A 27,005-nucleotide genomic window follows, 5' to 3' on the forward strand; every position below is an offset into this window, starting at 1 on the left:
CGAGCTTCAGTCGATTTCTTCGTCGCATCACTTCTGTGGCGATGTTGAACGGGCACGTCATAGCTCAACTCAAAACATTGGCGGTAGGCTAATGGGAAATTTCAATGTAACCGGGTGTCGGTTTCGGGCAAACGAGAAGAAAATTATGCCGTCTTGAGTCATTTTGCGATTATTCCAGAAACCTGCGACCTCACGCTGAGCTCAAATAAAGGGTAGCGGAGGAGCGAATCGTAATATGCGAGATAATGCCCCGGAAGGTTCGATGTCCCGCAAGGCCCGGATTCAAAGTAGGCGTACGATTTCGGCGAGCGAATTACATCTCACGGCATTCACGCGATGCCCGTCGTTTATAACCTCAAGGAATACCCAACCCAGCGATCATATGGCACGCGTAGATTACAGGGAATATGTTTGTGATATGCGTCTGCCTAGTCTATTTGGTGATACGGTTGTTGATAAACGATGTTCTTTCCAATTCTCTACTAGTTGCTGATGATTATTATGATTACCCCTGACCAGTGTCAGCCGAAAATAGTTGGGTGTATTCCAGCATGAATATATTATTCAATCGTATAGTGAAGTTCTGTACCTCCGAGAAGCTGGTCTATTTGTGGTTTTCGATTAGGATATGAGCGTCTTACCACTGGCCGCGGTAGGAGCGTTTTCCATTGTAACGCCCGCGTTCGAGAATTTCTGCCCCAGCTGATTAGCAAGGGATCACGTCTGAGTCAGAAATAGTCCGTAATACGCATCGAAAGATGTACAGCACAGTTGAAAACACGAGACGCAACGTGCATAGCATCAAATACGGGTACAGATGACCGATTGGGCTTAGTGTTAGCTGTGGTACACATGTCTAAACAGGGTTCTTCCATTACGCAGTACGAAATCTAGTTTATACAACCACACAGAATGATATGGATGTAGGTACGGTTGTACAATGTTATTTTCAATTCTGTACTAGTTGATGATGATTACTCCTAGGTAACGAGTGTCGGCCGAAAATATTCGGGTTTATTTCAACACGAATATCTTCAATAGTATACTGAAGTTCTGTAACTCCAAGAGTATCTCATTAATACCATAAGCAAGGACTGTACGTACAGTACACGTATAGTGTACAATGAACTGAATGTTCCCCACCGAATATAGCACATGTATTTGGTGTAATCCGTGCTGTATATAGACTAATATCATATATATGATTCGACGATAGAGTTTCTGTTACACCTGGCTATATAGCTTACTTCCAAAAATTATTCTCATCGAAATAACATAATATTAACGAAAGGCCGCGATGACGCTGTCGAGTATTCAGGCTCTGCAAATAACTTGGAATTATACATTCCTCTATTTGTGTGCGTGCCCATCGACTGGCGGTATTAATATTTTAACGATCTGTCCGGAGATGAATGTAAAGGTAATCTTGGGTTAAAGGTAGTTAGAATGTTTCAAATCGCTTTTGGGAACCGTAGTTTTCGCACACACAGCGCGGTGCGCGCTCACCCCTGGACAACGGTGGCGGTGCATGGAATTATCGATTGGTACATTATCAATATCAGTTTGTTATTAATAAAGTTCATCATTTCAAAACACCATAAGAGTGCGATACAATGGAAAGATAGGAAGGTCTCGAAACGACTTGGAGCAGTATTTGAAGTCAGACACCCATCTGGGCCTAGACGATGTAAATAGAGGCATGCACACTGGGTGGAAAGAAATTAAGGGATTACATAAAAGGACTAGCGATAAAAATGAATGACGAATGTGTCGATAGGCGAGGTTGATATCTCAGATCGAGGTACAATAATCTTGAGGGCTGACTGTAGTATTCATTCAGTAGAAATTGCTTGTATTTCGACTTGAATGTGGACAATGGACATGGACATGGACAGTGGACATGTTCGACGACTATCGGATAGCCGGCGAGAGGCTGTTCCGCCCATAAGGTTTTCATACTTGATAGAGTGATGGTTTTTCATGCATTCCGTTCTGATCATATGGCAGTCGTTAGTTACAGCAAGCAGCGCGAAAAACATGTGCCGTTCTGGCGCGAATTGTATATTTATGTTCGCGCGCTAGCAAATCCCATCGTGCATCAGCGTAAATTCCTCTGCTTAGTTAATTATTACCTAACCTGGATCTAGAGGGGATCGCATTTGCGCGCTGCTCTTTCGCGACCTTGAAGCGCGCTGGCTTTTACCAGAGGATGAAATCGTATTGACCGGATAAAGCGGTATGTAAATGGTGAATCAGATGACCTCGAATGGATGTTTTTTCTTTAGAAATCCTATTTATCGCGTCCAACGCAATATGACTGGAGTTAATGAGTGAAGTGCATATGTAAGTATAGGCACCGAAAATGGACGGAACGTACTCACCTGGAAAGCGTGGACCCTGGTTTACGGAACGATTGAATTTACGAACAACATTATTACACATCAACTCGCCGAGACTAAGGCCTACGACGAATCGTACTGTTTCACTGTGGAATATATTTATTATCTTGCAACTGACAATTTGCTGTTCTGCTCGCGATCTGGACAGATATGGAATTCGATCTAATTCCAAGTACGCTGTTGACGACGCGTCAGGACTGCTTGGCCGCGTTCCTGATGGCATTACGCCGAAAGGCATGCATCTTTACGCGGTGGTCGGGCATCATTTCAACCGGTCTCTGTTTGAAGAGATCAAGGCCTTCGACCGAAATCTGATCTCTCCGGGTAGCAAATTAAGGGTAAGTTGAGCTGGTTGTTTGCGAGATAACGTAGTGGGATTGTAGCAGAATTGTGCACGAAATGTTCCTCTGTTCTTATGAAAGGTTTTCTGGTATAGTAATCTCGTGGGTTGACTAGTACTATACAGTAGGGGTGTTCAATAATGTCTTTTTTCCTCAAATTGTACTGGCTACTTGATAAAATTGTTAGGTTGCCTAATTTAAGCCTGAACACCAAATTTGGCTCAATTCCAACCAGTAGCCGCTTTGCCACAGGAGAAGAAACTTTTTTTATTTATCATGTAGAAATAAATTTGAAAAAATTCAAAATTTTCTGTTCACCTCATGAAATTGTTAGGTTATTTGTAGAAATGATGCTCACCAAATTTTGCTCAATTCCAACCAGTGGCAGTGGAGTTATTGCCGTCGAAAAATTTGGATTTGAATAAAACAGTATTTACGGTGGGCACACCTAATAAATAATTACAATTTTACTCAATCCAAAAAATTTTAACGACAATAACTCCACTTCCAGTTGTTGGAATTGAGCAATATTTGGTGAGCATCGTTTTATAGACAACCTAACAATTTCTTGGGGTGAACAGAAAATTTTGAAAGTTTTTTCGTTCATTTTTGTATATTAAATATAAAACTTTCTTCTCCGGCTACTGGTTGGAATTGAACCAAATTTGGTGTGCTGGATTAAATTAGGTAACCTTGCAATTTTATCAAGTACCCGGTGCAATTTGTGAAAAAAGTCATTTTTGAACACCCCTACTATACACAGTACACCTGTACGATCAGTCGCCAAAGTTAGTTAACATATCCGACTCGAATTGGTGTCTTTCTAATGGCTCCGTCGCGATTGCATCATTCCGCACAGACAGTCGGAAGCGTCCATCATTGGCGCAATATATATAAGGCGCAAAAGCCGCAATTATCGCTTCATTTGGTGTAATATCCTGTGGCGCCTCTTCCCGTACCCGGCACCTTCGTGGACGCCGAGAAGCCTGACGAATTTCGCAGTGTCTGACATGTAATGTCATGATGATTGCTTGACGGACACGTGCGAATTACCCAATCCTTGATATTGGTATTGGTTACAGGACGTCCGCAATCCTTGTCGTTGTATAGTTCGTGGGGTTATCGCGCTATACTGTTAGTTATCGGCCCTTATCTGCTCACGACATCATTTCCCATTATTGTATCTTACGATAAGGCAGTGAGCTTTTTTTGGCGTGGTAATTGTCGCGGTGCGCGATTGTAAGTCGTTTTAAAGTGGTCTCTCCTGCGTGGGAAAAGCAACGCGCCGATCGGTTATACCGTTGTACCCGTTTATGTATCATGAAGGATTAAAATGCAGAAGACTTTGAATAGCTTCTTGTAGGCACAGATGTTCAATATACAATTGAATAGTGTATACTTATTGAAATAAACCCGAATATGTTCGGGTGTCAGGGGTAACTGGACTGTGACTTTGACTAGATTTGAACTGACCTCACTATTTCCCAATCAAATTGCGGATAATCGTACAATACTGCGAATGCGATTAACAGTGGTTTCAAAATATCGACTTTGCTGGACAATGTGCAACTCGTGCGGAAAGTGCTATCGATTGTGGTACTGATGGAATCCAATATTGAACTTGCGTGCGATTTGTCGTAGTTATTTTTACCTTTATCCTATTGGAATCGCAAAAGAAAGTGTCATTAACGAAACCTTGGCAAGGCTTTTTAATGTCGGCGTGTTAAATTGTCTATGACCGCCGATGCGTCATTGTTGTTGCTGTTGCTGTTGTTCGTGTGGTATTCATGGTGTTCGTCGACTACTGTGGTCATTTACACCAGGTCGGTATTAGTCGACCTCGAACCCACAATCCATTGGTGTTGTAGTTGTGGGTTTTACCGCTACACTATCTCGCCACCGCTGATGCGTCATTATTACTACCCCTACCACATACGAGCCAAGAAACTGACCTTTTATATGAAACTGGAATTCGAAAAGGATGTAGACGAGCTCTTGATACCTGAAAAATTCAATACCTCGAACAGACATGGACATTAGACCAGTTAGCGAGAAATGTCGTTCTCTAATTCTAGTAGAATTTGTGAAATGTTTCCTGCTATAGTTCTAATTCTAATCTAGTATGTGAAACGTTTCTGTGTTTTCATTTTAATTCTAATATAGTTTCTGGTTTTCATGAAAATGCTAGGAGAAATGTATAGTTGCTGTTGTACAGACATTTTTCATTTTTATGAGAATGATTTAATATGAATTGAACTTCATTCGTAAATTCATTAGTTGTAATCTAATTTGGAAAAAAACTCTACAGCTCACTCGTACATACGTACATTCGAATTTCAAATGCCTTCAGTTTTACGACCCCCGTGCTGTGATACATGCGGACTTCGCACTACTCGCGTAATACCTCTTATGAGCATTTGAGCATACTTCGAAACATATTAGGTAACGATCGCCGGGTATGGTACATTGGTACTGTGTGGTACATTACTTATATGTAACGCCTCACATTGTAAAATATTATACTGGCGGATGAAAGGATCCTGTACTCGGCCTCCACCTTCAACGCCTCGTATTTCTCTCGCAGTCCTATTATTTCCAATGTTGACGCGACGCATTCTTATTACGAGATATAGTCCGTAGAGCTATTCACCGGACAGATCATCGCGTTGAATTTTGAACTAAAAACACATTACCCTTGGTCAGAGATATGTACCTTCAATCGCGTGGTTAATTATTTACGTTTTATGGAGATGGCTGGGTTTGGTCCCTTTCATTGTGTTGATACCGGCGACGTGCCTGAGATTCCATGCAATAAAGACCGCCTCGCCAAACTGCGATCCATATAATTTTATTCTTGTTTGTATTGCTTTGGCGCCATGCTATGTATTTAAGGGCAATTACGTGATTAATACTCCGTCTTACCTTGCACTCTACCGAACTCGAGACTTCGCCATGGGCGATTGTCGTTTACTGGCATTCGCTCATTGCATCCATTGGTGATTGTACGTATAGTGTATCGCGGTGTAATATATGGTAGATTTGTAACGATAAAAGTATCTACATCGATAAGTATCTGATATCCACGCGGTTTTATGTTTATTATCATAAGTTATCGGGTTGAAGCATTGGAAATTCTTACCATTTCAACCGTTTTACAATATGTACATTAGGGTCGTTCAAAAATAACTTTCATCATTCATTGATGAAATTGTTAGGCTGTCTAAAAAACGCTGCACACCAAATTTGACTAGATTTTAACTGGTAAATGTGAAATTTTGAACTTATTATACAAATTTATTTTTGAAATTTTACTGTCTATATAAAAACGATGCAAAACAAGTTTGACGCAATCCCAACCGGTAGAAGCGAAGTAATTTGAGATTATTTCATCATTCTGGGATTGTCCACCGACCACCGTCAATACTACTTTCGCAAACCCAAGATTTTCAACTGCAAGAACTTCGCTTCTACCTGTTGGAAGTGAGAAAAAATTGTTGTTCATTCGTATTTTAGACAACTTCTCAATTTTACGGGGATGAGTGTAAAAATTGAGTTTATAAATTCAAAGTATTCAAACTGCTGTACCTTCACGTCTACCAATTGTAATCGGGGCAAATCTGGTGTGCAGCGTTTTTTAGGCGACCTTTCAATTTAACCAGTTGATTCCCAGAATCCGGGAAAAATTTATTTTTGAATAGCCCTAATATACACTGTACAATTGAATAGTTTATTTATATTGAACTAGACCCAAGTATTATCTGCTGTCACTTTTCAGGGATATTCATCAGCCACTATAGTAGAATGTCACACGATTACCTCTGGCGAGTGTCAGCCGAAAATGTTCCGGTATATTTCAATATGAATATACTATCAAATTGTATGTTGAAAATATGTACCTCCGGGAAACTCTTTACAATATTCATAGGATAGGTCAGCAAGCGATTCTTATGGTAGCATTGATGAACAGAGGCCGTCAGTAACGAAGTACGTTTTGCAAACTATAACTACTGACTCACGTGGTTATGAGTTTAAACTATTGCCTCTAATTTTTGATTGAATACCATATTGATATTGAAATGAGCCAGAATATTTTCGAATGACGCTCGTCGGCGGTAATCGTCAGCAACTAGTAGAGAATTGGAAAGAACATTGTATATCAATAATCTCAAAATATGTCGTCACCGGCATGAAATTTCGAATAATCGGGGCGAAGAGAGAGCTTATGCTTGTTAGATGGTATACGAACTCCTTCTGCGGGCACATACTTGGTTGGCGTATTTTTTTATGATAGTGTTCTCGAAGGCACACAAATTACAGTTTGAACGGCCTTCTCTCGACATCGCGAAATCTGTCGTTTCGATAAGTTTATTTAGAGTTTTCAGTAATTTAGGCAAAGTTACACTACGAATACGTACTTTGTTTAGTTCTATTTGTACATAGAATTGGTGACGTTACTTTGGCTACTTCTGTTAATGAATATCATCGATGATGACGGAATAATCATCAAGTCATGTCGCAAACCTGTACCGGTAATCATATTTATAAGACTGCTGATGATAGGCTTTCAACCGGAAGGTCTCGCTCGCATGAGATTAGTTGTGGTTCATATTCACTGAGATACATCTACGTCGTTCCAATCGACGTGCTTGGCGTTGATGACTGGCACGTGAAAAATGTAACCCGGTAATTCCAACATTGTTCGGTAATGAATCCGCGTGGGCTTAATTCGTGGGACCTTGCGTTGTTATTGCCGTTGACTCGGAAGTCGAAACTAGAAGATACACAACAGCGCACAATGTCCACTTGAATTTGTCCTGCGAGAAATACGTTGCGGCACAGAGTGCCTTTTGTCAATCTGCACATAACGTTGTTAGTCAGATTTGCTGTAACTTTCTGCTGACATTTGTGGTGATTTGTGAACGTACCTTTACTCAGTACATGTTGCCGGACGCTTGTTTTTGTATTTCGCTCGCAAACACACGTTTCCCATCTCCGCAAATTACGCGTCACTCAATATGTAAGCCCCCAAAGCTTTCCTTGAAATCCAATCATCGTCATGTCCCTGACACGATTAACTGTTGTAGATCAGTCGAGTGTATAGTGTATAGTGACTGTTCATTGTTTCTGCTTGAAATTCGAAACTGTTTATTTCTTAAATAGTTAATGAGTTGGTACGAGAGTGACGTGCGCAGGGAACATCAGTAAAGCGATACGCGCTTGTAGGCGATCCAAACAATGCCCCTGACAATTACCGGCATATAATGTTAAGGCACAACAAGACGTTTTGGAATACGACAAAAGTCAGACATTCTTTGTCGTCCTCAATTATTTATAAATTATGGCGTCGCTAGAGTATTGTAGCCGGAATAATACGTATATTATCTAGTGTGCAACACTCATCGAATATTGCACTCAGACCTGGACAACTATAAATGATTCTAGTTGTATAATTAGGCTAGTTAGAACGAAATTCCGGTAATCTAATTTCATTTTTTCCTGAAAATTATACAGGACAATTGTATAGTGCGAAACGAATCCATCTTGCTGAATAGGCATTGTCATTCCCATGCTTAAGGGAATGAATCCTGATTTTTTACGATCTGAACTTGATTTAATTCCCAAAATATATGCTATAATTCTAATTCTAGTCTAATTTCAGATAACCGTGCTTATAATTATAATTCTTTTTCGGTAAAACTTTGTAGCTATAATTCTAAATCTAGTCTAATTTCGAAGAAACGGTACCTATAATACTAATTCTCATTTAATTTGGAAAAACTATGTAGCCATAATTATAATTATAGTCTAATTTCGAAAAAATGTAGCTATAATTCTAAATCCAGTTTAATTGCGAAGAAACTGTAGCTATAATTCTAATTCTTAGTCTAATTTGAAAAAGAAAACTTTGTAGCTACTAGCTAGTATAGGCCTATCTTAATTGTAGTCTAATTTAAAAAAAATTGTGTTGCTATAATTGTAATTCTAATCTGATTTTGATAATCTGGAGATTTCCTAGTTGACCAGATCTGATTGTACTGTGTTATCCCAGTCAAGCATTGCTAGGTGTCGTCCACAGTGAAAACTCGGAAACAGGTCAATGATGAATGTGCGTAACAGTTCCAGTACGATGTTTTAAAATGAATGGTTTGGGATGTAAAATCCGTTTACTAAATTCTGCATCCATCGCATAGTTATTATAATGAAAAGACATAACGCCAAAATAACAACACGAAGCTCGCCTAGCCTGCGGATGATTAATATATATCCCTGTTATTATCCGATGAGGTTGTGTATCTAACACAGTCGTAAAACATTGAAAACTGAAATGTCAGTAATTCGCTCTCCGCAAATGTCATCCGAATCTAATTGTTAGGACTTACACGATATGGCTTAATGACACGAATTAGATTAGTGTCTACTCGAAATCTCTTTAAGTCGATTGTATGAAAATACCCTGCGTATAATGCGCAGATAATGCCAGGACATAATCCGGATAGGCACTGGCCATTTCGCTAGACACAGATGGGAGAACACCATGTTGATGTCAATAAAGGGTAGATATTTCAATACTGACAGCGCCAATCCTATTGTTTTCACCACAAGTCACGAGTGTAGAGTGTAGTACAGTGGTTCTCAACCTTTTTTTTGTCTTCGCGGACCCCCTATGAACCGTGACAGACCCCCTCGGACCGCTCAAGTTTTATTTCAAATTCAGCTCTATTACCGTGCAACCGCCATCTGTCTTTTGTGCATATTAACCGTTGCCTAGTGATAAACAGCAGTAAAATTCCATTTCTGGATATAAACATCATATACTATTTTATGTTGAAATTGGGAAGACGTTTATTGTTTCAAAGCGAATTCTATATGATTGCATTTCCTGAAATATACACACTGCAGTGCCTCGAAAATCCGCGCCTACGATTTGACATGAACGAGTGCCAAAAATCCATTAATTTACACAAAGATAGGTGATGGTAAATGTAATAATAACCCATAATGCTTCCGACGATACCGTTGGGTCTGATCACAACATACATGGCGCCAATATAACACCCAACATATGTTCATTTCCATGTAGCAGCGGTTATGTATATCACAGGAGAAAATGGACTTTTCTTGCAAGCGAATTTATCCCGGAACCCCAACATAACATTTCTAAACAGCAATATGTTTGCATCAGTAGGCTATTGACAATTTGGCGATTAAAATGAGTTTGCGCAGTGAAATATGACACCTCAAACGGTCATTCTGTTTGCGTGAGTCCTTGAGTTTTGGCAGTTATGAAGCGAAACTGCTTCGTGATTTCTCTAATTGAAAAATTGAAATTAGGGTATCACACATTTTGCAAATTTGGGGGTTTCGCGGAACACCGGTTGAGAACCACTGGTATAGGATATATAAAAGTACTTCGATTTGCGCGGAGTTGATTGAAGTAATCGTAGGCTACACTACGAGGTGGTCCATAGCACTCCAATAGATTCCGCCACCTACTTGCTCAAGGGGGTATGATTTTGTTATACTTCTACCGTTTTCAGTTCTGCAGGCATATAAAGAATCCTTACTTCATACTTGTAAAACCGGATACTTTCTGATCTGGAAAATCAAACCAATTAAGCCTAGACTTGACCTGATAATATCTAAGATGGAAACGCAACCTTCGCACTATTGGCTAATGAATGGCATATGTTTATATTGCTTGTTTTTTTCTCGTTATTTTTTTCAATTTGTTTGATCGTCATAACTAATTGTGGGTCGCTCAATAAAACAAGTACTCAAAAGTTTATCGCGAACTGAAAAAGGGTGGTGTAGTCAAATCATACTTCAAAAAGTGTATTTAAATATTCAATCGTATATTGAAGTTCTGTAACTACAAGACGCACATCAAAAAGTAGAAGAATATCGTTGCTAACTATCTTGTTTTTCGCCATCATGCGCAGAAAACATTGCATTCGCTAATTTTGCATGAGCGTACTTTGACGCCATTTCGAGAGACCGTTACTCCGCTCTTATTACGACCTCAAATAGCCTGACTTTCGCCATCATAGGCGTTTCTTAGCCGAGACAAATCCTCTTGTTTCCGATTCGTACGTCTTTGGCATAAACGGTGATTTATCGTCGAGAGATATGACGCTCCTGACAGAGTGTTACGAATGAACCGGAATGCGGTATACTTGATCGAAAGCGCGGAATTGAAATGGCTTTAAGGAGATTTAGCAAAATTTGAGTGCCGCGCTAATCCTATATCTGTCTCGTTACCTGATCGCAGGCTCTGTCCGACGAATATATCCGGTTCTTAATCGGATCGCTTGCGATTTAAAATGACACAACGGCAGAGTTAACCAAGTCCGTTTTCCATGGCACGGTGTCCGACATATTTGCGAGTAATCTCATTTTCGTGACGTAGCTTTAAGGATGTTTACATCTCGTGGGGTTGGGAAAAATCGAGTACCCGATTGATTCGTTTGTGTATCGAGTATGGAAATGTCACTTTTACTAACGTCCGTACCGTTGAATTATATTTTTGGATGACGTGATACGACTAATCGAGGTTTGAAGGCTTTATGTTGGGTAAGAGCATCGAAACTATGATTCCAATTGATATCCACTAGGGGAAATTTTTGCAACTTTTCCACTTTCTTTTACAACTTCTGGCAGCTTCCTAAATACTCAGAAGTTGTGTAATTTGGCGTTTTAGGCCGTTTGGAGGAAACTTATATTGCAACTCTTCACAACTTTTCTTCATTTTTTCATGTGACATGTTGCAACTTTTCCAATTTTTCATGGAAATTGTGAAATATTTTTCCGATTTTTTATCCAACCAACTTTTTACTGGAAATATTTGTCACTATGCGTAAATAGACCGCTTGATTATTTCGCTCCCGTTAAAGTTTGAGGTCCTTTCTGGTTCGACGTGCATTCAGGTTAGACCGTCGAAAATTATATGTTCACTGGGTCAATTTTTTCAGGATATTGATTTTGTTGAAGTCGCCAACATCGAGTTTTGCGACATTTCATTGGATACGGAACGATTCGAGTGTCTCATACCCCAATAATGTCAAGGAACTTGTCCATAAATGCAACTTTATAGTGCAGCTTTGTAAAAAAGAAGTTCAACTTTCCACGAACTTGACTGCAACTAAAACTTGCCCTAATAATAATCTAACTGTTAGTGCAAAAGGCTCGTAGAATTTCGGTATTCCAAAAAATTCGTCTTTCACTACTCCCCTACAATCATTATAATTAATAATATTGTCGATGATCTAATATTTAATCCTATTTGTGAAATGTTTCTTTGCTCTAATTCTAATTCTAATCTAATTTCAGGGTTTACTGTAAATGCTATAGGAGCACTGTATAGTGCGAAACGATCGAATGAGCTAATATGATTTGATATTTCCTGAGCTTGATTCGGCTTCTAAGTTTTCGCAAATTAACTGATTCTAATCATAATCAAATTTCGAAAAGCTAAAAACTTTGTAGTTGTTTGATTATGGGCGACAGCGCCTGGCTGTGACGTGCGAATTGTGACGATGTAGGACAGGGGTGGGCAATTATTTTCCTCCGCGGGCCAAATGAGAAAAATAAATACCTTGGCGGGCCGAGTGGAAAAAATTAGCGATATTCTCCAGCGTAATTTAGCTTTATTTCTAAATTACATTGCTAATAAATGCTTCTCAGTGAATGTGTTGTGTAATGGTAATGAGAAAGTGAAGGTTTATTGAAAAATATATATTAGCTGTCATGATTCGAAACAATGTTAAACATGATAGGTAGTATATCGCGCGGAGCGCGAAAAATTTCAATAAACTTTGGCTTCACGCCACCCTTCTGATGCTTTCATGTCTCCCAGTTCGAGAATCACTGCACTGAAATGTATATGCAATAGTAGAAAGCTCATTTTCTTGGTACCTGATCCTTCCGAGCAGTGTGCAGGTTAGATAGCCTTCCTGTTGAGCGAAGGTTGTCGTTTTTCTGAACTTTGCCCTCCCTTGACCGAGTGTTTCGTGCTTTTGTCATCAGACCGACTTTAATTAAAATTTTTATTCTCGACGGCATGATCGGCAAAAACTGAACGGATGGGTTTACCCTTGACTCCAGTATGCGAATATTTAGAGCTCTAAATTCTAAACCTTCTTTGAATTTCAGTTTTCGGCTTTCTTTTTATTTTTGCATGCCCGGTAATCCTTAATGGGCGATAGATATGATGAGCCATATAGTAATCGCGAGCACTGATTGACTTGTTTCACGAATTAGGGATTTGCAAACATATCACACGTCGCAAATTGAAACGCGAACCGTATAATGAGTAATGTGACAATATCAACAAGGAAGGTTTGAACTGAACTATATGAAAGGGGTGATTTCTTGTGACTTTAATTGCTACTCACTACTCATGCTTTGCCACATTGTACATTGTGAATCTGGATTACGCATGTCAGTTACGTAGGCAGCGTAAACGTGGCATATTAATGAATAGGTTTCAAAGCGAACGAATTTCCTGGTCATTTGATAAAGCCTATCATTTTAGTCATTCAAAAGGCAAGTTTTATGTTTTGAATTCCAATCTACCTTTCGCGGGCCGCACGGAATCACCTCGCGGGCCGCATTTGGCCCGCGGGCCGCACTTTGCCCAGGTCTGATGTAGGGCAATCACAAATTGCTTTTAATGCAAATCCAAAAATCGCGTTTCCTGTCCTTATCTGGCCGCTGAATGCGAGAAAAGTGCCGTCCGCGTGCGCTTGATGGATGAGATTCCTCGCCGCAATCAATAATACCATTTCGCGGACGCCTCTGAATTGACAGCCGCGTAGTTGCTGTATCAAGTATCAGTTCAGTATAGTCCCGCATACTCCAACATTACATACGCGTCCAGACCACTCTGCCAAAAGCATTCTAACACTCGTGTGAGCTACTTGAACATAACACGTGTCGTTCAATATGTCGTGTCAACAATCAAACATACTGCTTGCGCAAGAATGTTCATTGTTCAGTTCGTTGTTCAGTTACCTTTAAGCCTCCGAACAATCCTACGATCGCGTCTGCTTGCAATTGGCATTTGCAAAGTAGCTCGATGTCCTTTTTGCGACAGTCCTGTTTCGATGAATATTGTGCCAAAAAGAATGTAGCACCAACATAGGGACATTACTTGCGGACATGTTTGCATAGTTGGTCTCCGCCAGGAACACATCATATTACATCGCCGTGGCACTTTGCGTCTAGCGACCTTTTCAGTATAACCACGTCCATGACATATCAGGCTGAATTAATGAACACAATTTCCAAGTCTTATCGACATCCGTAATCCATGTCCAATAGAGCTCTTCAAAAATGACTTTTTTTCTCAAATCGTACTGGCTACTTGATAAAATTGTTAGGTTACTTAATTTAAGCCTACACACCATATTTGGCTCAATTCCAGCCAGTAACCGCTTTGCTACAGGAGAAGAAAGTTTCTATTTATTATATAAAAATAAATAATAAAAAATTTGAAAATTTCCTGTTTACCCCGTGAAAGTGTTAGGCTGTCTATAGAAACGATGCTCACCAAATTTGGTTAAATTCCAACCAGTGGAAGCGGAATTATTGCCGTCGAAAAATTTGGATTTGAATAAAATAGTATTTACGGTGACCGATTCTTTGTTTATTTATTATAGTTGTGCTCACCGTAAATACTATTTTATTCAAATCCAAATTTTTCGAGGGCAATAATTCCGCTTCCACTGGTTGGAATTGAACCAAATTTGAAGAGCCCTGATGTCCAATTGTCCATATAGATCCGATTTGAAATGTATTGCTCGTGCTATCAGGGTATAAATATCGCACCAAGAGCATACAATCAATACCTGACTTGAATTTAATGCGCTGGTTCTGTGCCTGTGGTTGCAAGTTTAGACTTGCACAAACTACCCGATTTTCAAAATGCGCTGCTAGAACTAGTAGGCTACTCAGCACCGTAACTGCCGCACCCCAAACCCCCCAATTGGGGGGGCCCGAGCTCGAAGGGGGCCCCAAATTATTTCGTGAATTAGCATAAATTATAGAGTATTTTTTGAAAATTTATGCCATTTTTTCCAAAATTTTTCGCGCCGGGCGCGATTTAAAGTTGCCAAATATCTTGATTATTTGGTACTCTTCCCCCCCCCAAAAAACACACGCAAGATTTATAGAAATGGACATATCGGCGTTGGCCATTAACACGCCACTACGCACCAAGATATATAACGATTTAGGACTTCTTACATGCGACTCCAAGAAGTGTGCCAGAACGATCGGCAGCGCGAAAAGCTTGGCCGAAACGGACTGCCCTTACGCAGACCGAAAACTCCGTTATATATACAAAATGATATGTTTAATTGTCCACAGGCGCCTAAATGACTGGCGCCATATGTTCCTGTCTTGGCAATCTGAACCTCAGAAGACAAATACCATCCAGCAGGAAAAAAATATATGACAGTGAAGAAATACCAATTTGAAATCGTGTGCGTCTTTTAGTTTAGTACGTTTGAGCGATTCTATATTTTTGATATAGCAGACAGGAGGTCACGAAATAAAATCATGTAACGAAGTCATGCCAACGGGTCCGCCCACCCGAAGAAGTTTAATTATTATTTACGGGCCCCACAGTTTCCGGTAAATCTGATAACGTGAGCAGAGAGGACAAGATATTGATAGCAATATATATGCAATTCCCGATCTTATTGGCCGATTGTATCATGAATTATCGAAAATTTTCGCGCTTCGAGATGGCTCACTAAAGAGTGCAGCTAATTTCGTGGCAAAAGCGCACACTGTGATCAGGGGTCGATTTATCACCCCATGAGAACCCCAAACCCAAGTTTTTGTGTGCGGGTTATTTTTGGTGCTGACGAAGTGCTGTTTCGTTCCTGCCAACGAGTATACGGCCGAAGATGTCTAATTATTATTGTGCGGTCCTACGTTTTGAAACAGACATCGCTCAGCTCTACTGGTAAATCTGATTACGTGAGCAGAGAGAGGATCAAAATTGATAGCAATATATATCTAATTCTCGATAATATTGCCCGATTCAATCATGATTTACTGAAATCTTTCGCGCTTCGCGCGTCTAGGCGGCAAAATCCATCTCACCCAACGGACATCCAATGGAGATATGAAATAGCGTCAAAAAGCGGAGAGCCAAAGGGGGGTCTGGGGGGCGAAGCCCCCCAGAAGTTAGGTTTATCACCCTATGGGGGGCCCAAGGCCAACGTTTTTGGGGGGGGGGCTGACGAAGTGCTGTTACGGCCCTGAGGCTACTAAAACTAATACCCCGACACTAACTAACTAAAACAGTATTAACTAATAACTGATATTACGAATTGCTAGATTGCAAATGAGCTAAGAAATATTGGGGATACAATCGGCATTTCAAATGAGAGGGGCTTCGACCACCAAAATCAACCCTCTGTGGTTACGCCACTTCACCCCAAACGTATATTTTCTAGTTGTTCGGCAACTAATTCGTTTTTGAATGCGCAACTAGATTGATAACTAGAAGTCTAGAACTACCTGATTTTCAAAATCCGCAACTTAATTCAGAACTGCATGAAAAACCAGTAGTTGATTCACTAGTATAACTATATTGATAGTTTGTACAAGTCTTTCCTATCCCCACACAAGAACCATATGACACTTTACATGCGCATTAGCAGCAATCAGGTCCGATTTCGCTAACTTATTGCAAACAATTTGTCCCTAAAACATCACCTACATTCCAGGTTAATTTCCCGCCCCGCAAACTGTCAAGATCCGAATGGATGGTCTACAACGACGATGGCTCCTTGGAGGGAGTCCCTCTTCTTCATCACAGAGGAATTCACAAGTTACATCTCATCATTTTCAACGCCGAATCGGCCTCAGAAGCAAGGGTCACGATTCCTTGCAAGGTAGAAGTGTTGTCAGAAGGTTCAGCCTTTGAAATGGAAACGGATTATCGCCAGCAACGTGAATTCTATACTAATAGTGACAGTTCTGTGAGATGCCCACAAAATGAGCCCGTTACCATCGCGAGTGTCGTACTTCAGACCAATTCCGCAGACTTAAGTCATATGGAACGACTGAAATGCGTGCGCGCGATTGAAAAATACTTCGCAGTTCCATCCTCTGACGTTATATATCACGCTGCCACCGATAGAAGATCTCAGCAACTTCCCATTTTATCTGGACCTGGAAACGTAGCCAAATCCGGAGCGCCGTTATCCAGTGTGACTTTGTCGTGGCCTCTCGGATGCAGTTCGGAGATGATCGGAGATATACCGGTACTGGATGACTTGGAAACTTACGCTGTGGACGGCTCACTGGCGCGAGCTACCGGATACGACGTGACGGAGTGGTATATCACTAATTCGGTACAGAGCGAGGAAGTGCTTCGTCGCAAACGGTTAGTGATTTAACACTATTACTGGGAAAAATGATGCTAGTATATAAATATTAATGATTTGAGTCGCGAGAGCTGATTGTCTGCACAATAATTGGTATAAATATGCACAGCACGATACTGCTTTCGCAAAAGCATATGCAATTCTTCTTACGCAATGAATTGCTTCGGAATGGAATCTATAGTTCGTTTGTTTGTGGTATTCTTGGTGTTTGTCGACTGGGGCTGGGCACAATGATTCGAGTACTCGAATCTAAATATAGTATTCATTCTATTGATCTGAGTCGAGTATTGGAACGCGATTTTTTCGAGTAGTGAAAATATACGTACCACGCCAATGAAGTTAATTTATCAACGATAATTATAGCTTTGATGCTAGTTTCCACTTCAGAAGGTTGTAAACGTATTTTTGAAGTCATGATCAACCCGCAACATGCCTCAAACCGCAATGAAATTGGTATGGTCGAAAAAATATCAAACAATCTTTAATTTGATGGATAACAGGCATTATATTCTTTGTGGACGCATAAAAGGTACAAATTTGAACATGGACATCTTACGTACTGTTATTGCGTCATAATGAGTGGTACTCGGAACTCCAATACTCGACTCAACTCGAAGCGTAATGCGTGATTCAGAATCGAATCACTCAGGTAGGCCTACTCGATTTTGCCCAGCCCTATTGTCGACTACTATGGTCATTTACACCAGGCCATGAATTTTCTTTATTCTTATTCCTTGTAGCATGGCCCACTTATAGGCTTTTGAATGGTAAATTCATATTGAAATGAAACCAGAATATTTTCGGCTGACACTCGTCAGAGATAATCGTCAGCAACTAGCAGAGAATAAGAAAGAACATCGTATATCAACAATCTTGTCACAAAATATGACGTCACCAGCATGAAGCTTCGAATGAGAGAGAGTTCAGTGCACTATTCCCAGGTGGTACACGAACTCATGTTGACATAGTTTCGGTTGGTGTATTTTGATAAAAGTCGACTCCAAGGCACACAAGTGGAAGGGTGAACGGCCCCTCCCAATAACGCGAAATTTGCTTTTATAGGACACCGCTTACACGTAAGGAGCCTAGATAAAACTGCAACACTTAGGTAGGAATTCTCTAGTCTCGAACCCACAATCCATTGGTGTTGTAACTGCGGATTAAACCACTACGCTATCTCGCTACTATAGTAATCTGTGTTTTGATTGCTTAGTTGCGGATTTTTAAATGTCGTTTTTTCTATAGCTCTAGTTTCGAGTTTTGAATAGTGAGTAGTTCTAGTTATTGTTTTAGTTGCTTATTTTGATAATCCAGAAAGGTAGTTTGTACAAATATGGCTGTGATGACAGCGTTCATTCTCAGGCGGGCTACCGAAACCGACCAGACATCCCAAGACAACGCGCCAAACAGCCGCTCCGATCAAATCAAGACTTCGCCGCAACCCGAGATACCAGCGATCGCTGCTCCTTCGGACAGTCCAGCGACGAACGGACGCGACCCGGCCGAGGCGTCTGGCCGCTACGCGCGCCCGTCCAGAACGCAAGACATGCCGGAAGAACAGCTGGGCAACGACGCGCCGATGTTGCTTTTCGGAATGGAAAACGTGAATGCCGCTTTGGACACGTTCATGGGGTTTGCGATTCCAAACGACGTGTTTTACGACAGGGAAGATGGAATGACTGACAACATGACAGTTGAGGTCTGTGGCTGAGATGTGCAGATTTACTATATTAAATCCAAATCCTGTTCTGGGTTTGAGAGTCACAAGTCCAAATGAAAATCCATTGATTTTGTATCGCGTCGATGCCAGAAATGTACAAACTATCAATCCAGTTAGTTGGCGGCGAATTAACTACTTATTTTTGAGTAGTGCTAGTTCTAGTTGCCGCTTTTGAAAAGCGAGTAGTTTTATAGTTGCCGATCAACTAGAAACACGTGTTGTGTGATGTTCTGGCAGCCGTTGCTAGTTCAGAGTCCTCACTGCTAACAGTGGCTTAGCCCGGGGGGCCGAGAAGGGTGGTAGGCTACAGGAAAACAGAACCCAACTCAGAATTATATCGCGGCCATAAGTGCATACCTTCCTAGTTCCTACGATATTACGTGCATGCAATCATGCATCATTTGGATTAAAGTGTACTCGATTTATACCGCAGTATAAGTCGGAAGTAGGTTCTGATTTCGTGTGACATGGGTGTATAATTGTATATCCACACTCGTATATCAGGGGTGGTACACGACTACACGGGTGGAAGGAAATGCACTCTTTTCACTAAGACTGTACCTTCTATTCTGTACAGGTTAGAATTGAGCCTAATTTGATATGAAGCCATTTTGTTGCAAACCTAACAATTTTATCAACTATATCTGGTAAATACCGAAGAAAACGTTATTTTTAATATCCCTATAACGCTCACCACTGGTCAATTGACACCGTGAGGAAGTCAGCGGTCATGGCAATAGGTAGCAACGTATAGTATTCTCTTTTTCAGCTGCATGACGAAGTCACACTGCAAAAAGTCCAGGACGATGACTCTTGGCTGCAGTACGACCCGAAATCTCACGTTATGTACGGAGTGCCCGACCGAAATGCGACGTATGATATAGCTTTTCTTGCGCGATTCAGACCAGCGGTTCTCAACACGGGTGGTCAAAGTAGTGGCTACTCAAGTAGAAGTAGAATTCCAAAAATAGGTAAAGTTCTGTCGAAGTAATCGCGTAAGTAAAAGTACTTCGTCACTTATCCCCCTCTGCTGTGAACTTTCAAAAGTCAAAAGTATACTCCGTTTGTGGAAAACAGGTGTATTTATCAGATATCTACCATAGCATAGGGTGTAAATACAGTGCTAAATCAGTAAGATGCAAACTTTTCAGAACGCGACCCTAATCTGAGTCTTAATGACATCTCACGACCCAAGGCTCGCGTGGGGAGAAATATATGCATTTCTAATGTTGGCATATGCCACGTTTTTACGGGCGCAAATGAAGTAATTGTACGCAACGCAGTTCTACCAAACACGATTCATTACAAAAATGTTGTTGACTGCGTGAGGTTGATGTCCCATGATATAAAGCATTATTTATCCGCGACCCTCTTTTGCTGGGCTCCATGCTTATTTATATATAGCCCTGCATGATTGAAATTGGCGATCAATTTGACAAAGTCAAACTCTGATGTACAGTTTTACGTATGATTAACACACACCCACACACACACACACACACACACACCCTTTTCCCGTAGCGAACTAAGTCTGGTATCAAGTGATTCACAAACGAACTGGATGAGTTCGGGCGAACTACGAACGTAAGACATATTGATTTATTTCTGTTGGCTTACTAACACACCAAAATCGCGACAATTTTTGTTGTTCAGTATTGTTGCGCATCAGTATCTAGACGCGCAATGCACGAGAGTTTTCGACTCAAAAGCAAACATCAAAAACTTCAAGTATTGAGTAATCCTGCTGTGCCTTTTTATATTCCTCTCGTTGTACGTTGGTGTATTGAACTTTGGCGATTAAGTTTCCTATTCAAAGCCACTAAATTTAATTTGATTGTTTGGTTTCTTTTGAAGGAACTGCGACTTCGCTGTTCGCTAGACGCTAATACGCTGTCAAGTGTCGCTAGCTTTTACCGTTGAAACGTAACGAGTTTTCTTGGCTTTCACGTAAAACTGATATCAAATGAGTTGTACGCCACTTATAAAACAGTTTGGTTAATTATTTGCCGCATAGCGATATAAAAAGAGCGTGCAGGAGCATTCAGGCCCGAAAACAGAATCTACCTGAGAATTCAGAAATCCCTTTCTGGCGGTGTGGATTGAATATTTCACCTTGCTTGTTGACGATTGAACAGCATTTCCTCATTCGTGAGTTTCAAGTTGAGCCATTCATCATTATCAACCGGCGATCTTCTTTATCTGTATATACACATACACAATCGCTAGTTTAGTTCTTTTGGTTACTTCGCGGAAGAGCTGGTTGTGATTGGTTCGTGGTTGAAAGCATTGTTTTAAATCCTATGCTTCCATGCCTTCCAATCTCCCTATTCACGTATACGTTCCTTCTTATTTTCAGTGCGAACCGTCCGCTCCTACTGATAGCGCGTGACTCTGGTGATAAAACAGCGAGCTTCTCCTTCACGCTGACCGTCGACCTCGTCCCGAGGACCGACAAACTGAGCCATAAATTCACTTATGTCTTATCGGAAGCGCCAGCCTTCGACAGCGATAACAAACTGCTCGCTTCGTTCGGTCGAAAACTAGCAAACGCGACCGGGAAAAGCAGCAAAACGCCCGGTAAAATTGTCATGACAAAAACCGGGTTTAACAAAGCCGGCCTTCGATTCGTGGAATGGTACGACTCGTCCTTAAACGACGGTCAAATCTGCAAGGCACCGCAAATACGTGACGCAGCCGTGTTGATGATAGGAGAGGAAGCTGCTGTAGGGAGGAACAAGCCTAAGAAAGATTTCGCTAAAAGCTTTCGGCCAGAGTACAGGCTGAAAAGCATAACGATCCGCTTTTACGGCCTGTGCGCGACATTTCTCACCACGACGACTGTCACTGTTACGACACAGTCGACCGCGACCGAAGCTAAAAGTACTCTACCGCCTACTGACGACACGACCATTCAAATCGAGATATCTTCCACAGGAGCACCTACCCAATCGAGCACAACCACAGGTTTATCGACAGATTTATCCACTTCACCTATTGTTATAACTACGCAGTTACTGCCCGAGATATTAATTAAAACTGGAGCGCCCACAGAATACCAGATACCTCCGAAATCCTTGTCTGAAATTGACGGGTACAGTTCGGAATCGAAGATAACTTTGACAAACCCGGCGCCGTGGGTAGCGTTTGATTCTGACGCGCGTTCGCTGTATTTATTGCCAACCACAGGCGAAGTGCAGGAGCTTCGCGCGTACAATTCTACGCACAGAGTGTGGGAGGGAAAGCTGTCGGTTGGTAACAAGGACGGGGTACGGATCGCGCTGCTGACGAGTAGAGTTCTGGTGGAGGGGGAAGTCGGAGGTGTTCGGAAACCGAATCACGAGTTCTCGGTGACCTTGAAGAATTATAACTTGAAGGTAACTTGGTGGAATGAAATTTTCGCTTTATACGTAGGGTACCGCTTCAATATTAATGATATGTCGTTGCACACGGCGGATTACACTAGATGTTCTAATCAGTACGGTAACAGCACTTTGTCTGCCCCCCCCCACACACACACAAAAAAAACGCCGGTTTTGGGCCTCCCCTTTGCATCGAGGGTTCTTCTTATCGACGGTGAAAGCTGCAGACTGCCGAAGTCGCGCGAAAAAAAATGAAATCCATCGTTGAATTGAGTTGATGAAATTGGAATCGCATATATTACTGTCAAATCTATGATTAGTATCTTTGAAAATATAGATTCCGTAATTCATACTTAGTCCTATACATCTGCGGGCGTGCCCGTTGTTATCAGTTACTTTGTTACGTGTTGTTATATCGTGGCCTTCAAGGAATCGCTAAAACGTACCAGACCTAAAGAACTTGTTCCGTACAACGCACACGAATCAAAGTGGCATTTCTTCACGGGCTGCATAATTTTTCTCTACGGATGACATTGGTAATTTGGTGCTCAGATTGCCAGGACACGAATATGAGGGGCCATCCATTTAAGCGCCTATGAACCAGAGAAAATTCGACATATATATTTATCGGTTTCGGCCAACATGAGATGGTCCTTTTTGGTCAAGGTTTCCTCGCCGCCGATATTTTTGGCAGTACACTCTGCAGAGTCGCATGTTAGCGGAAGCGTCATTGTCAACGTCTTGATGTGTCGTGACTCGGTAATGGCCGGTGCCGAAATGCCTAACTATATAAATCATGATTTTTTTACAGGGGTACTCATATTAATATCAAGACAGCTAGGGGCAATAAATCGCGCAAGACGCGAGGAAAATTTGAAAAAAGTTCTATATCTATCCAAGAAAGGCTGATTTGTGTTAATTTACGAAATTAGTTTTGGCCCCTTCGAGCTCGCCCCCCAGTTTCGGGTGCGGCAGTTACGGCCCCGGTTCTAGCTCAGTGGTTCTCAACCGTTATGCCGTTGGAAAATATGGTAAATAACGTCTATACGTATATAGAAAATTAGGCAATCCAATCTATGACTGTGGCTTGTGGCGTTGTCGGTGGTTCTATTGTTTTTACCCGTTCAGGACACACAATGTACAATGCGAATATGCGATGCAATGAACAGATAGAAGAATGTGGAAACGAGCTAGTATGGTCTGTCAATCTGGTATCCCCCACCGCCTAATGCCCGATTTGTAATAATTGTCTTGCAATAAAATCGTGCGTTTTTCAGACGTTTACATCAGCCGATCGTATGAGATTTGTGCGGCTCATCGGCGAGATATTTCACGATACGATGCCTGTACACATCTACCTGCAACCATTGAGGGAAGGCTCTGTCGTTGTCACCTGGTACAACACGACGTTGGGCTTGGTTCAGCCCTGCCCGGATAAGGGTATCGCGAAATTGGGATCGGTGGTATTTTTGGATGAAATGAAAATTAAACAAAGCGTTGTGAACAGGTAAGTTTGATTTGTGTCGTCACGTGATTGTCGGCTGGCAGGGCGAGGTGTTTTGCAAGCGTAATGTGTTAGTCGTATCATATTGAAATGAACCCAGATATGTTTTGCTGACACTCGTCGGGGGTAATCTTCAGCAACCAGTAGTGATTTTGAAAGAACATTGTATATCAACAATAACAAATACGTATACGACGTACGTAGGTATCACTTTTATGAGCGTTGTCATAGCTAGGAAATTTCCCCTGTTCCGTGGTTACAGAATATAATTTCGAAGATTGCAACTATTTTAATGTCATCAGTTACGTCTACTTCTACTTCTACTTGATTGCCGGCGATGACTTCTTTTTCCCAGTGGCGGCTCGTCCTATAGGGCAACTGGGGCATTGCCCTACCTAATATTCTGTTCAATAACAATTCTTTACCATTTATAGACGCACACCAATCTATATATAGCGAAATCACAGCGAAAATCGTATTCTTCTTATCCTTTCACTTGTAAATGCCCATATATAGCGAAGTATCTGCGAAAATCGAATTCTCTTCCGTGTTTTCGCTTTGCGAATGCCTAGCCGGGGCATGCCTCGGTAGCGCTCATAACAAGCTTTCACTGTCTATTCTCTCAAAGCCGCGCACAATAAAGAAACGGTGATTTACTCTCTCCTATTCGTAAAATGGCCGAGCAAGCGGGGCAAATATGCCTGGTCGCCCCTAAGGTGTGATGTAACAATCGTATCTATATCTGAACTCTATTACCGTAATACGCGTTTAGTCGACCTTTGCTGGTATAGGTCGATTTTGATGGTGTTTCACACCATGAAAACTCTTGAAACTTGGTATGTCATGTCGTGATGGTGGTATTTAACACTGCCCCAAATTTCAGGGTTTCTACTTAAAGTTTAGGGCAGTAATTCCGTTTCCGAAGTTGAGTGTGTGCTGATCCGTCATGTATCGCAAACAGATTTTACTCAAAAGCGGGTATTGGTATCCATTGATTTTGACGATGTTCAATACTGAGATCGGTTATGAAATTTGGCACGGTAAGTATCGAACGCTGTACCAAGTTTCAAGTTTGTCACTGAACTGGGTTAGTGGTAATTTCGTTTCCTAATTCGAGTGTGCGCTGACTCGTCATTTATCGCTAACAGATTATACGCAAAGCCGGTATTGGTATCTATTGATTTTAACGATGCTCCTTTCCTAGATCCGTCATAAGCTTTTGCATGGTATGTCTTGGTTTTAGTATCGAACGCTGTGCCAAGTCTCAAGGTTGATACTCAGTGATTAGGGCAGTAATTTCGTTATCAAGGTCGAGTATGGTAGAGATGAGCTCCGATCTGACACTTTAGCATACAACGCATTGCGGATTTCACGCAAAAGCCGGCGTATCTGCGGTAACGTTAACTGAGATGATATGATATCATTCTCAGTTTGCATTCAAATATTTACTTCGATATTATATTCTCCAATGTCAATTTCACCGTGAAATTGTGGCCTTCAAGGCATTTGCTCACAACCCCCTGCTGTCAAGCGCGATAGCTATTTAGTTTTCGATGGCGGCTAACAGCTGATCACTTGATCAGCCTATTCCTCAGTAAATTTTGCGCAAAATTCGGTGTTGGTCTGTTCGCATTAATTTTGACAGTGTACCATACCGAAAAGGGCCATGAGACCACTTCTCGATGATGCCATGTAACAGTGTACTAAGTTTAAAGCTTTCATCCACGTATTTATTCGGAAATATGTTTTCCAAAGGCGATTTCGCAGCAGACCTATAGACAGTAATAAAGCCGTGTGTGTCGTGTTACAGTCTCCAGTTTTAAGGCCAAAATCTCCTATGCTGTACCGAGACCGAATTTCTGAGGCTGCTATTCTTAGTTCTTCAGAATAATGTTTTGGATTCAATATGACAGGCCCAATCTATGAGATAACAATTGCATATCTGTCCGAACTCGTTGACCTTTCCAGTTAGGCTTACGCTATCTCTCGAGTTATAGTCATTTCCAGGTCTAGTGCGAACATGAACCGTGTTTGAATCTTTGTTCCGTACGCCGTTTACGCAGTTACCACACTTCAAGTCATAGCTCACCGGCGGACCTCTCGTGGCACATAAAATCACTGTTGCCGGCAAATTCATGTTACTGTGCCATCATTAAGTTACTTGTTTACGTTGGAAAACGCCATTGTGACGTCATCTTAATAAAAAGTCGCTTGCAGCCCTTGCCCCACCACCAGATATTGTCGCGAGCCGCCACTGCTTTGTCCACATCTGTAGAGTATAAGTAATAAAAACTCACGACCACCCGTCACTGACTGGCACGGAATGTCGAATATAATCGTATATTCATTTTTCAGCTTCGAAGACGCAAATTTCGCGTTATTACATTTCACGCTGGAAAGAACAGACAAATGTCCCAAAGCCGCGCCCGCCACTGACGCACCCTCCACCAAAAAGACCCCAGACTTGGAGGCCGCGGGAGCTCAAGGAAAGACAACCACCATCGTCATAATCGCAGTCATCATTTTATGTCTCATCGTGATCATCGTCCTTCTTGTAATCAAATGTCGGAAAGGATCTTCGTCTAAGAATAAGGGCGAAGTAAAGGGAAGCAAATCGGAAGAGTCCTCCCCGTTTGCCGCTAATACCGATCAGCAAGACACATCCCGCATTAAAAAAGGTGTGCCCATTATTTTCCAAGACGAAATAGGTACGGAAAACAACGCCAGCACGGGCAATACCGTGTCTACCCCGTTGGTACCGAAAAGAACTAGCGGCACGTCCAATCCGAACAATCTCGACGGTTCGAACGTTAACGAATACACACCTCTCCCGAATCCACCTCCCCACCACCCCATGACGCCGCCCACGCCTTTGATGTCAAACAGGCCGCCTCCGCCGTACACAAAAACGCGCTGAACCCGCTCGGGTCGCATTGCATGATTGAACGTGACTTGGCAAATCAATCTTACGTCGCCCTCTCCGAAATAGCTGACGAAGCTAGCTGGGCGGACGCGGCTTCTGTGTTGAGTCGATCGACGTGACGCCGCCCGCAGCTCTTCAAATTATCACCAGTTCACTGTATGCGTTTCTTGTTTTTAATTTTAAAAGATTCGAATTCACTCTCTCCACTTGTTGGGACCTGTTATTCGTCCATGTTATTAAGGTGCATACTTAACCAGGGAACATATGAAAGCTCTTTCGGCGTTCCATACATGGAAGAGTTGAACTATATTCGACGGAGGGTGGAGCAATGCGTGATAATTTTGCCAATGGAATTAT

At 41.6% G+C, this 27,005-nt stretch overlaps 1 protein-coding gene across 1 annotated transcript; it reads left to right on the forward strand.

Annotated features, from left to right (window-relative positions):
- The first annotated feature begins 432 nt into the window (after positions 1-432).
- On the forward strand, positions 433-26,850 carry LOC145440921 (uncharacterized). Its single transcript, XM_080318696.1, has 7 exons — positions 433-2,737; positions 16,480-17,141; positions 18,505-18,841; positions 19,632-19,735; positions 21,219-22,236; positions 23,499-23,728; positions 26,081-26,850. The coding sequence occupies exons 1-7, from the start codon at positions 2,363-2,365 to the stop codon at positions 26,640-26,642; spliced, it is 3,288 nt and encodes a 1,095-aa protein (XP_080174822.1). The 5' UTR covers positions 433-2,362; the 3' UTR covers positions 26,643-26,850.
- The last annotated feature ends 155 nt before the right edge of the window (positions 26,851-27,005 follow it).

This window comes from Botryllus schlosseri, chromosome 6, assembly GCF_051294905.1.
Source record: "Botryllus schlosseri isolate E-star chromosome 6, Bs_hap1, whole genome shotgun sequence".
Taxonomy (NCBI): domain Eukaryota; kingdom Metazoa; phylum Chordata; class Ascidiacea; order Stolidobranchia; family Styelidae; genus Botryllus; species Botryllus schlosseri.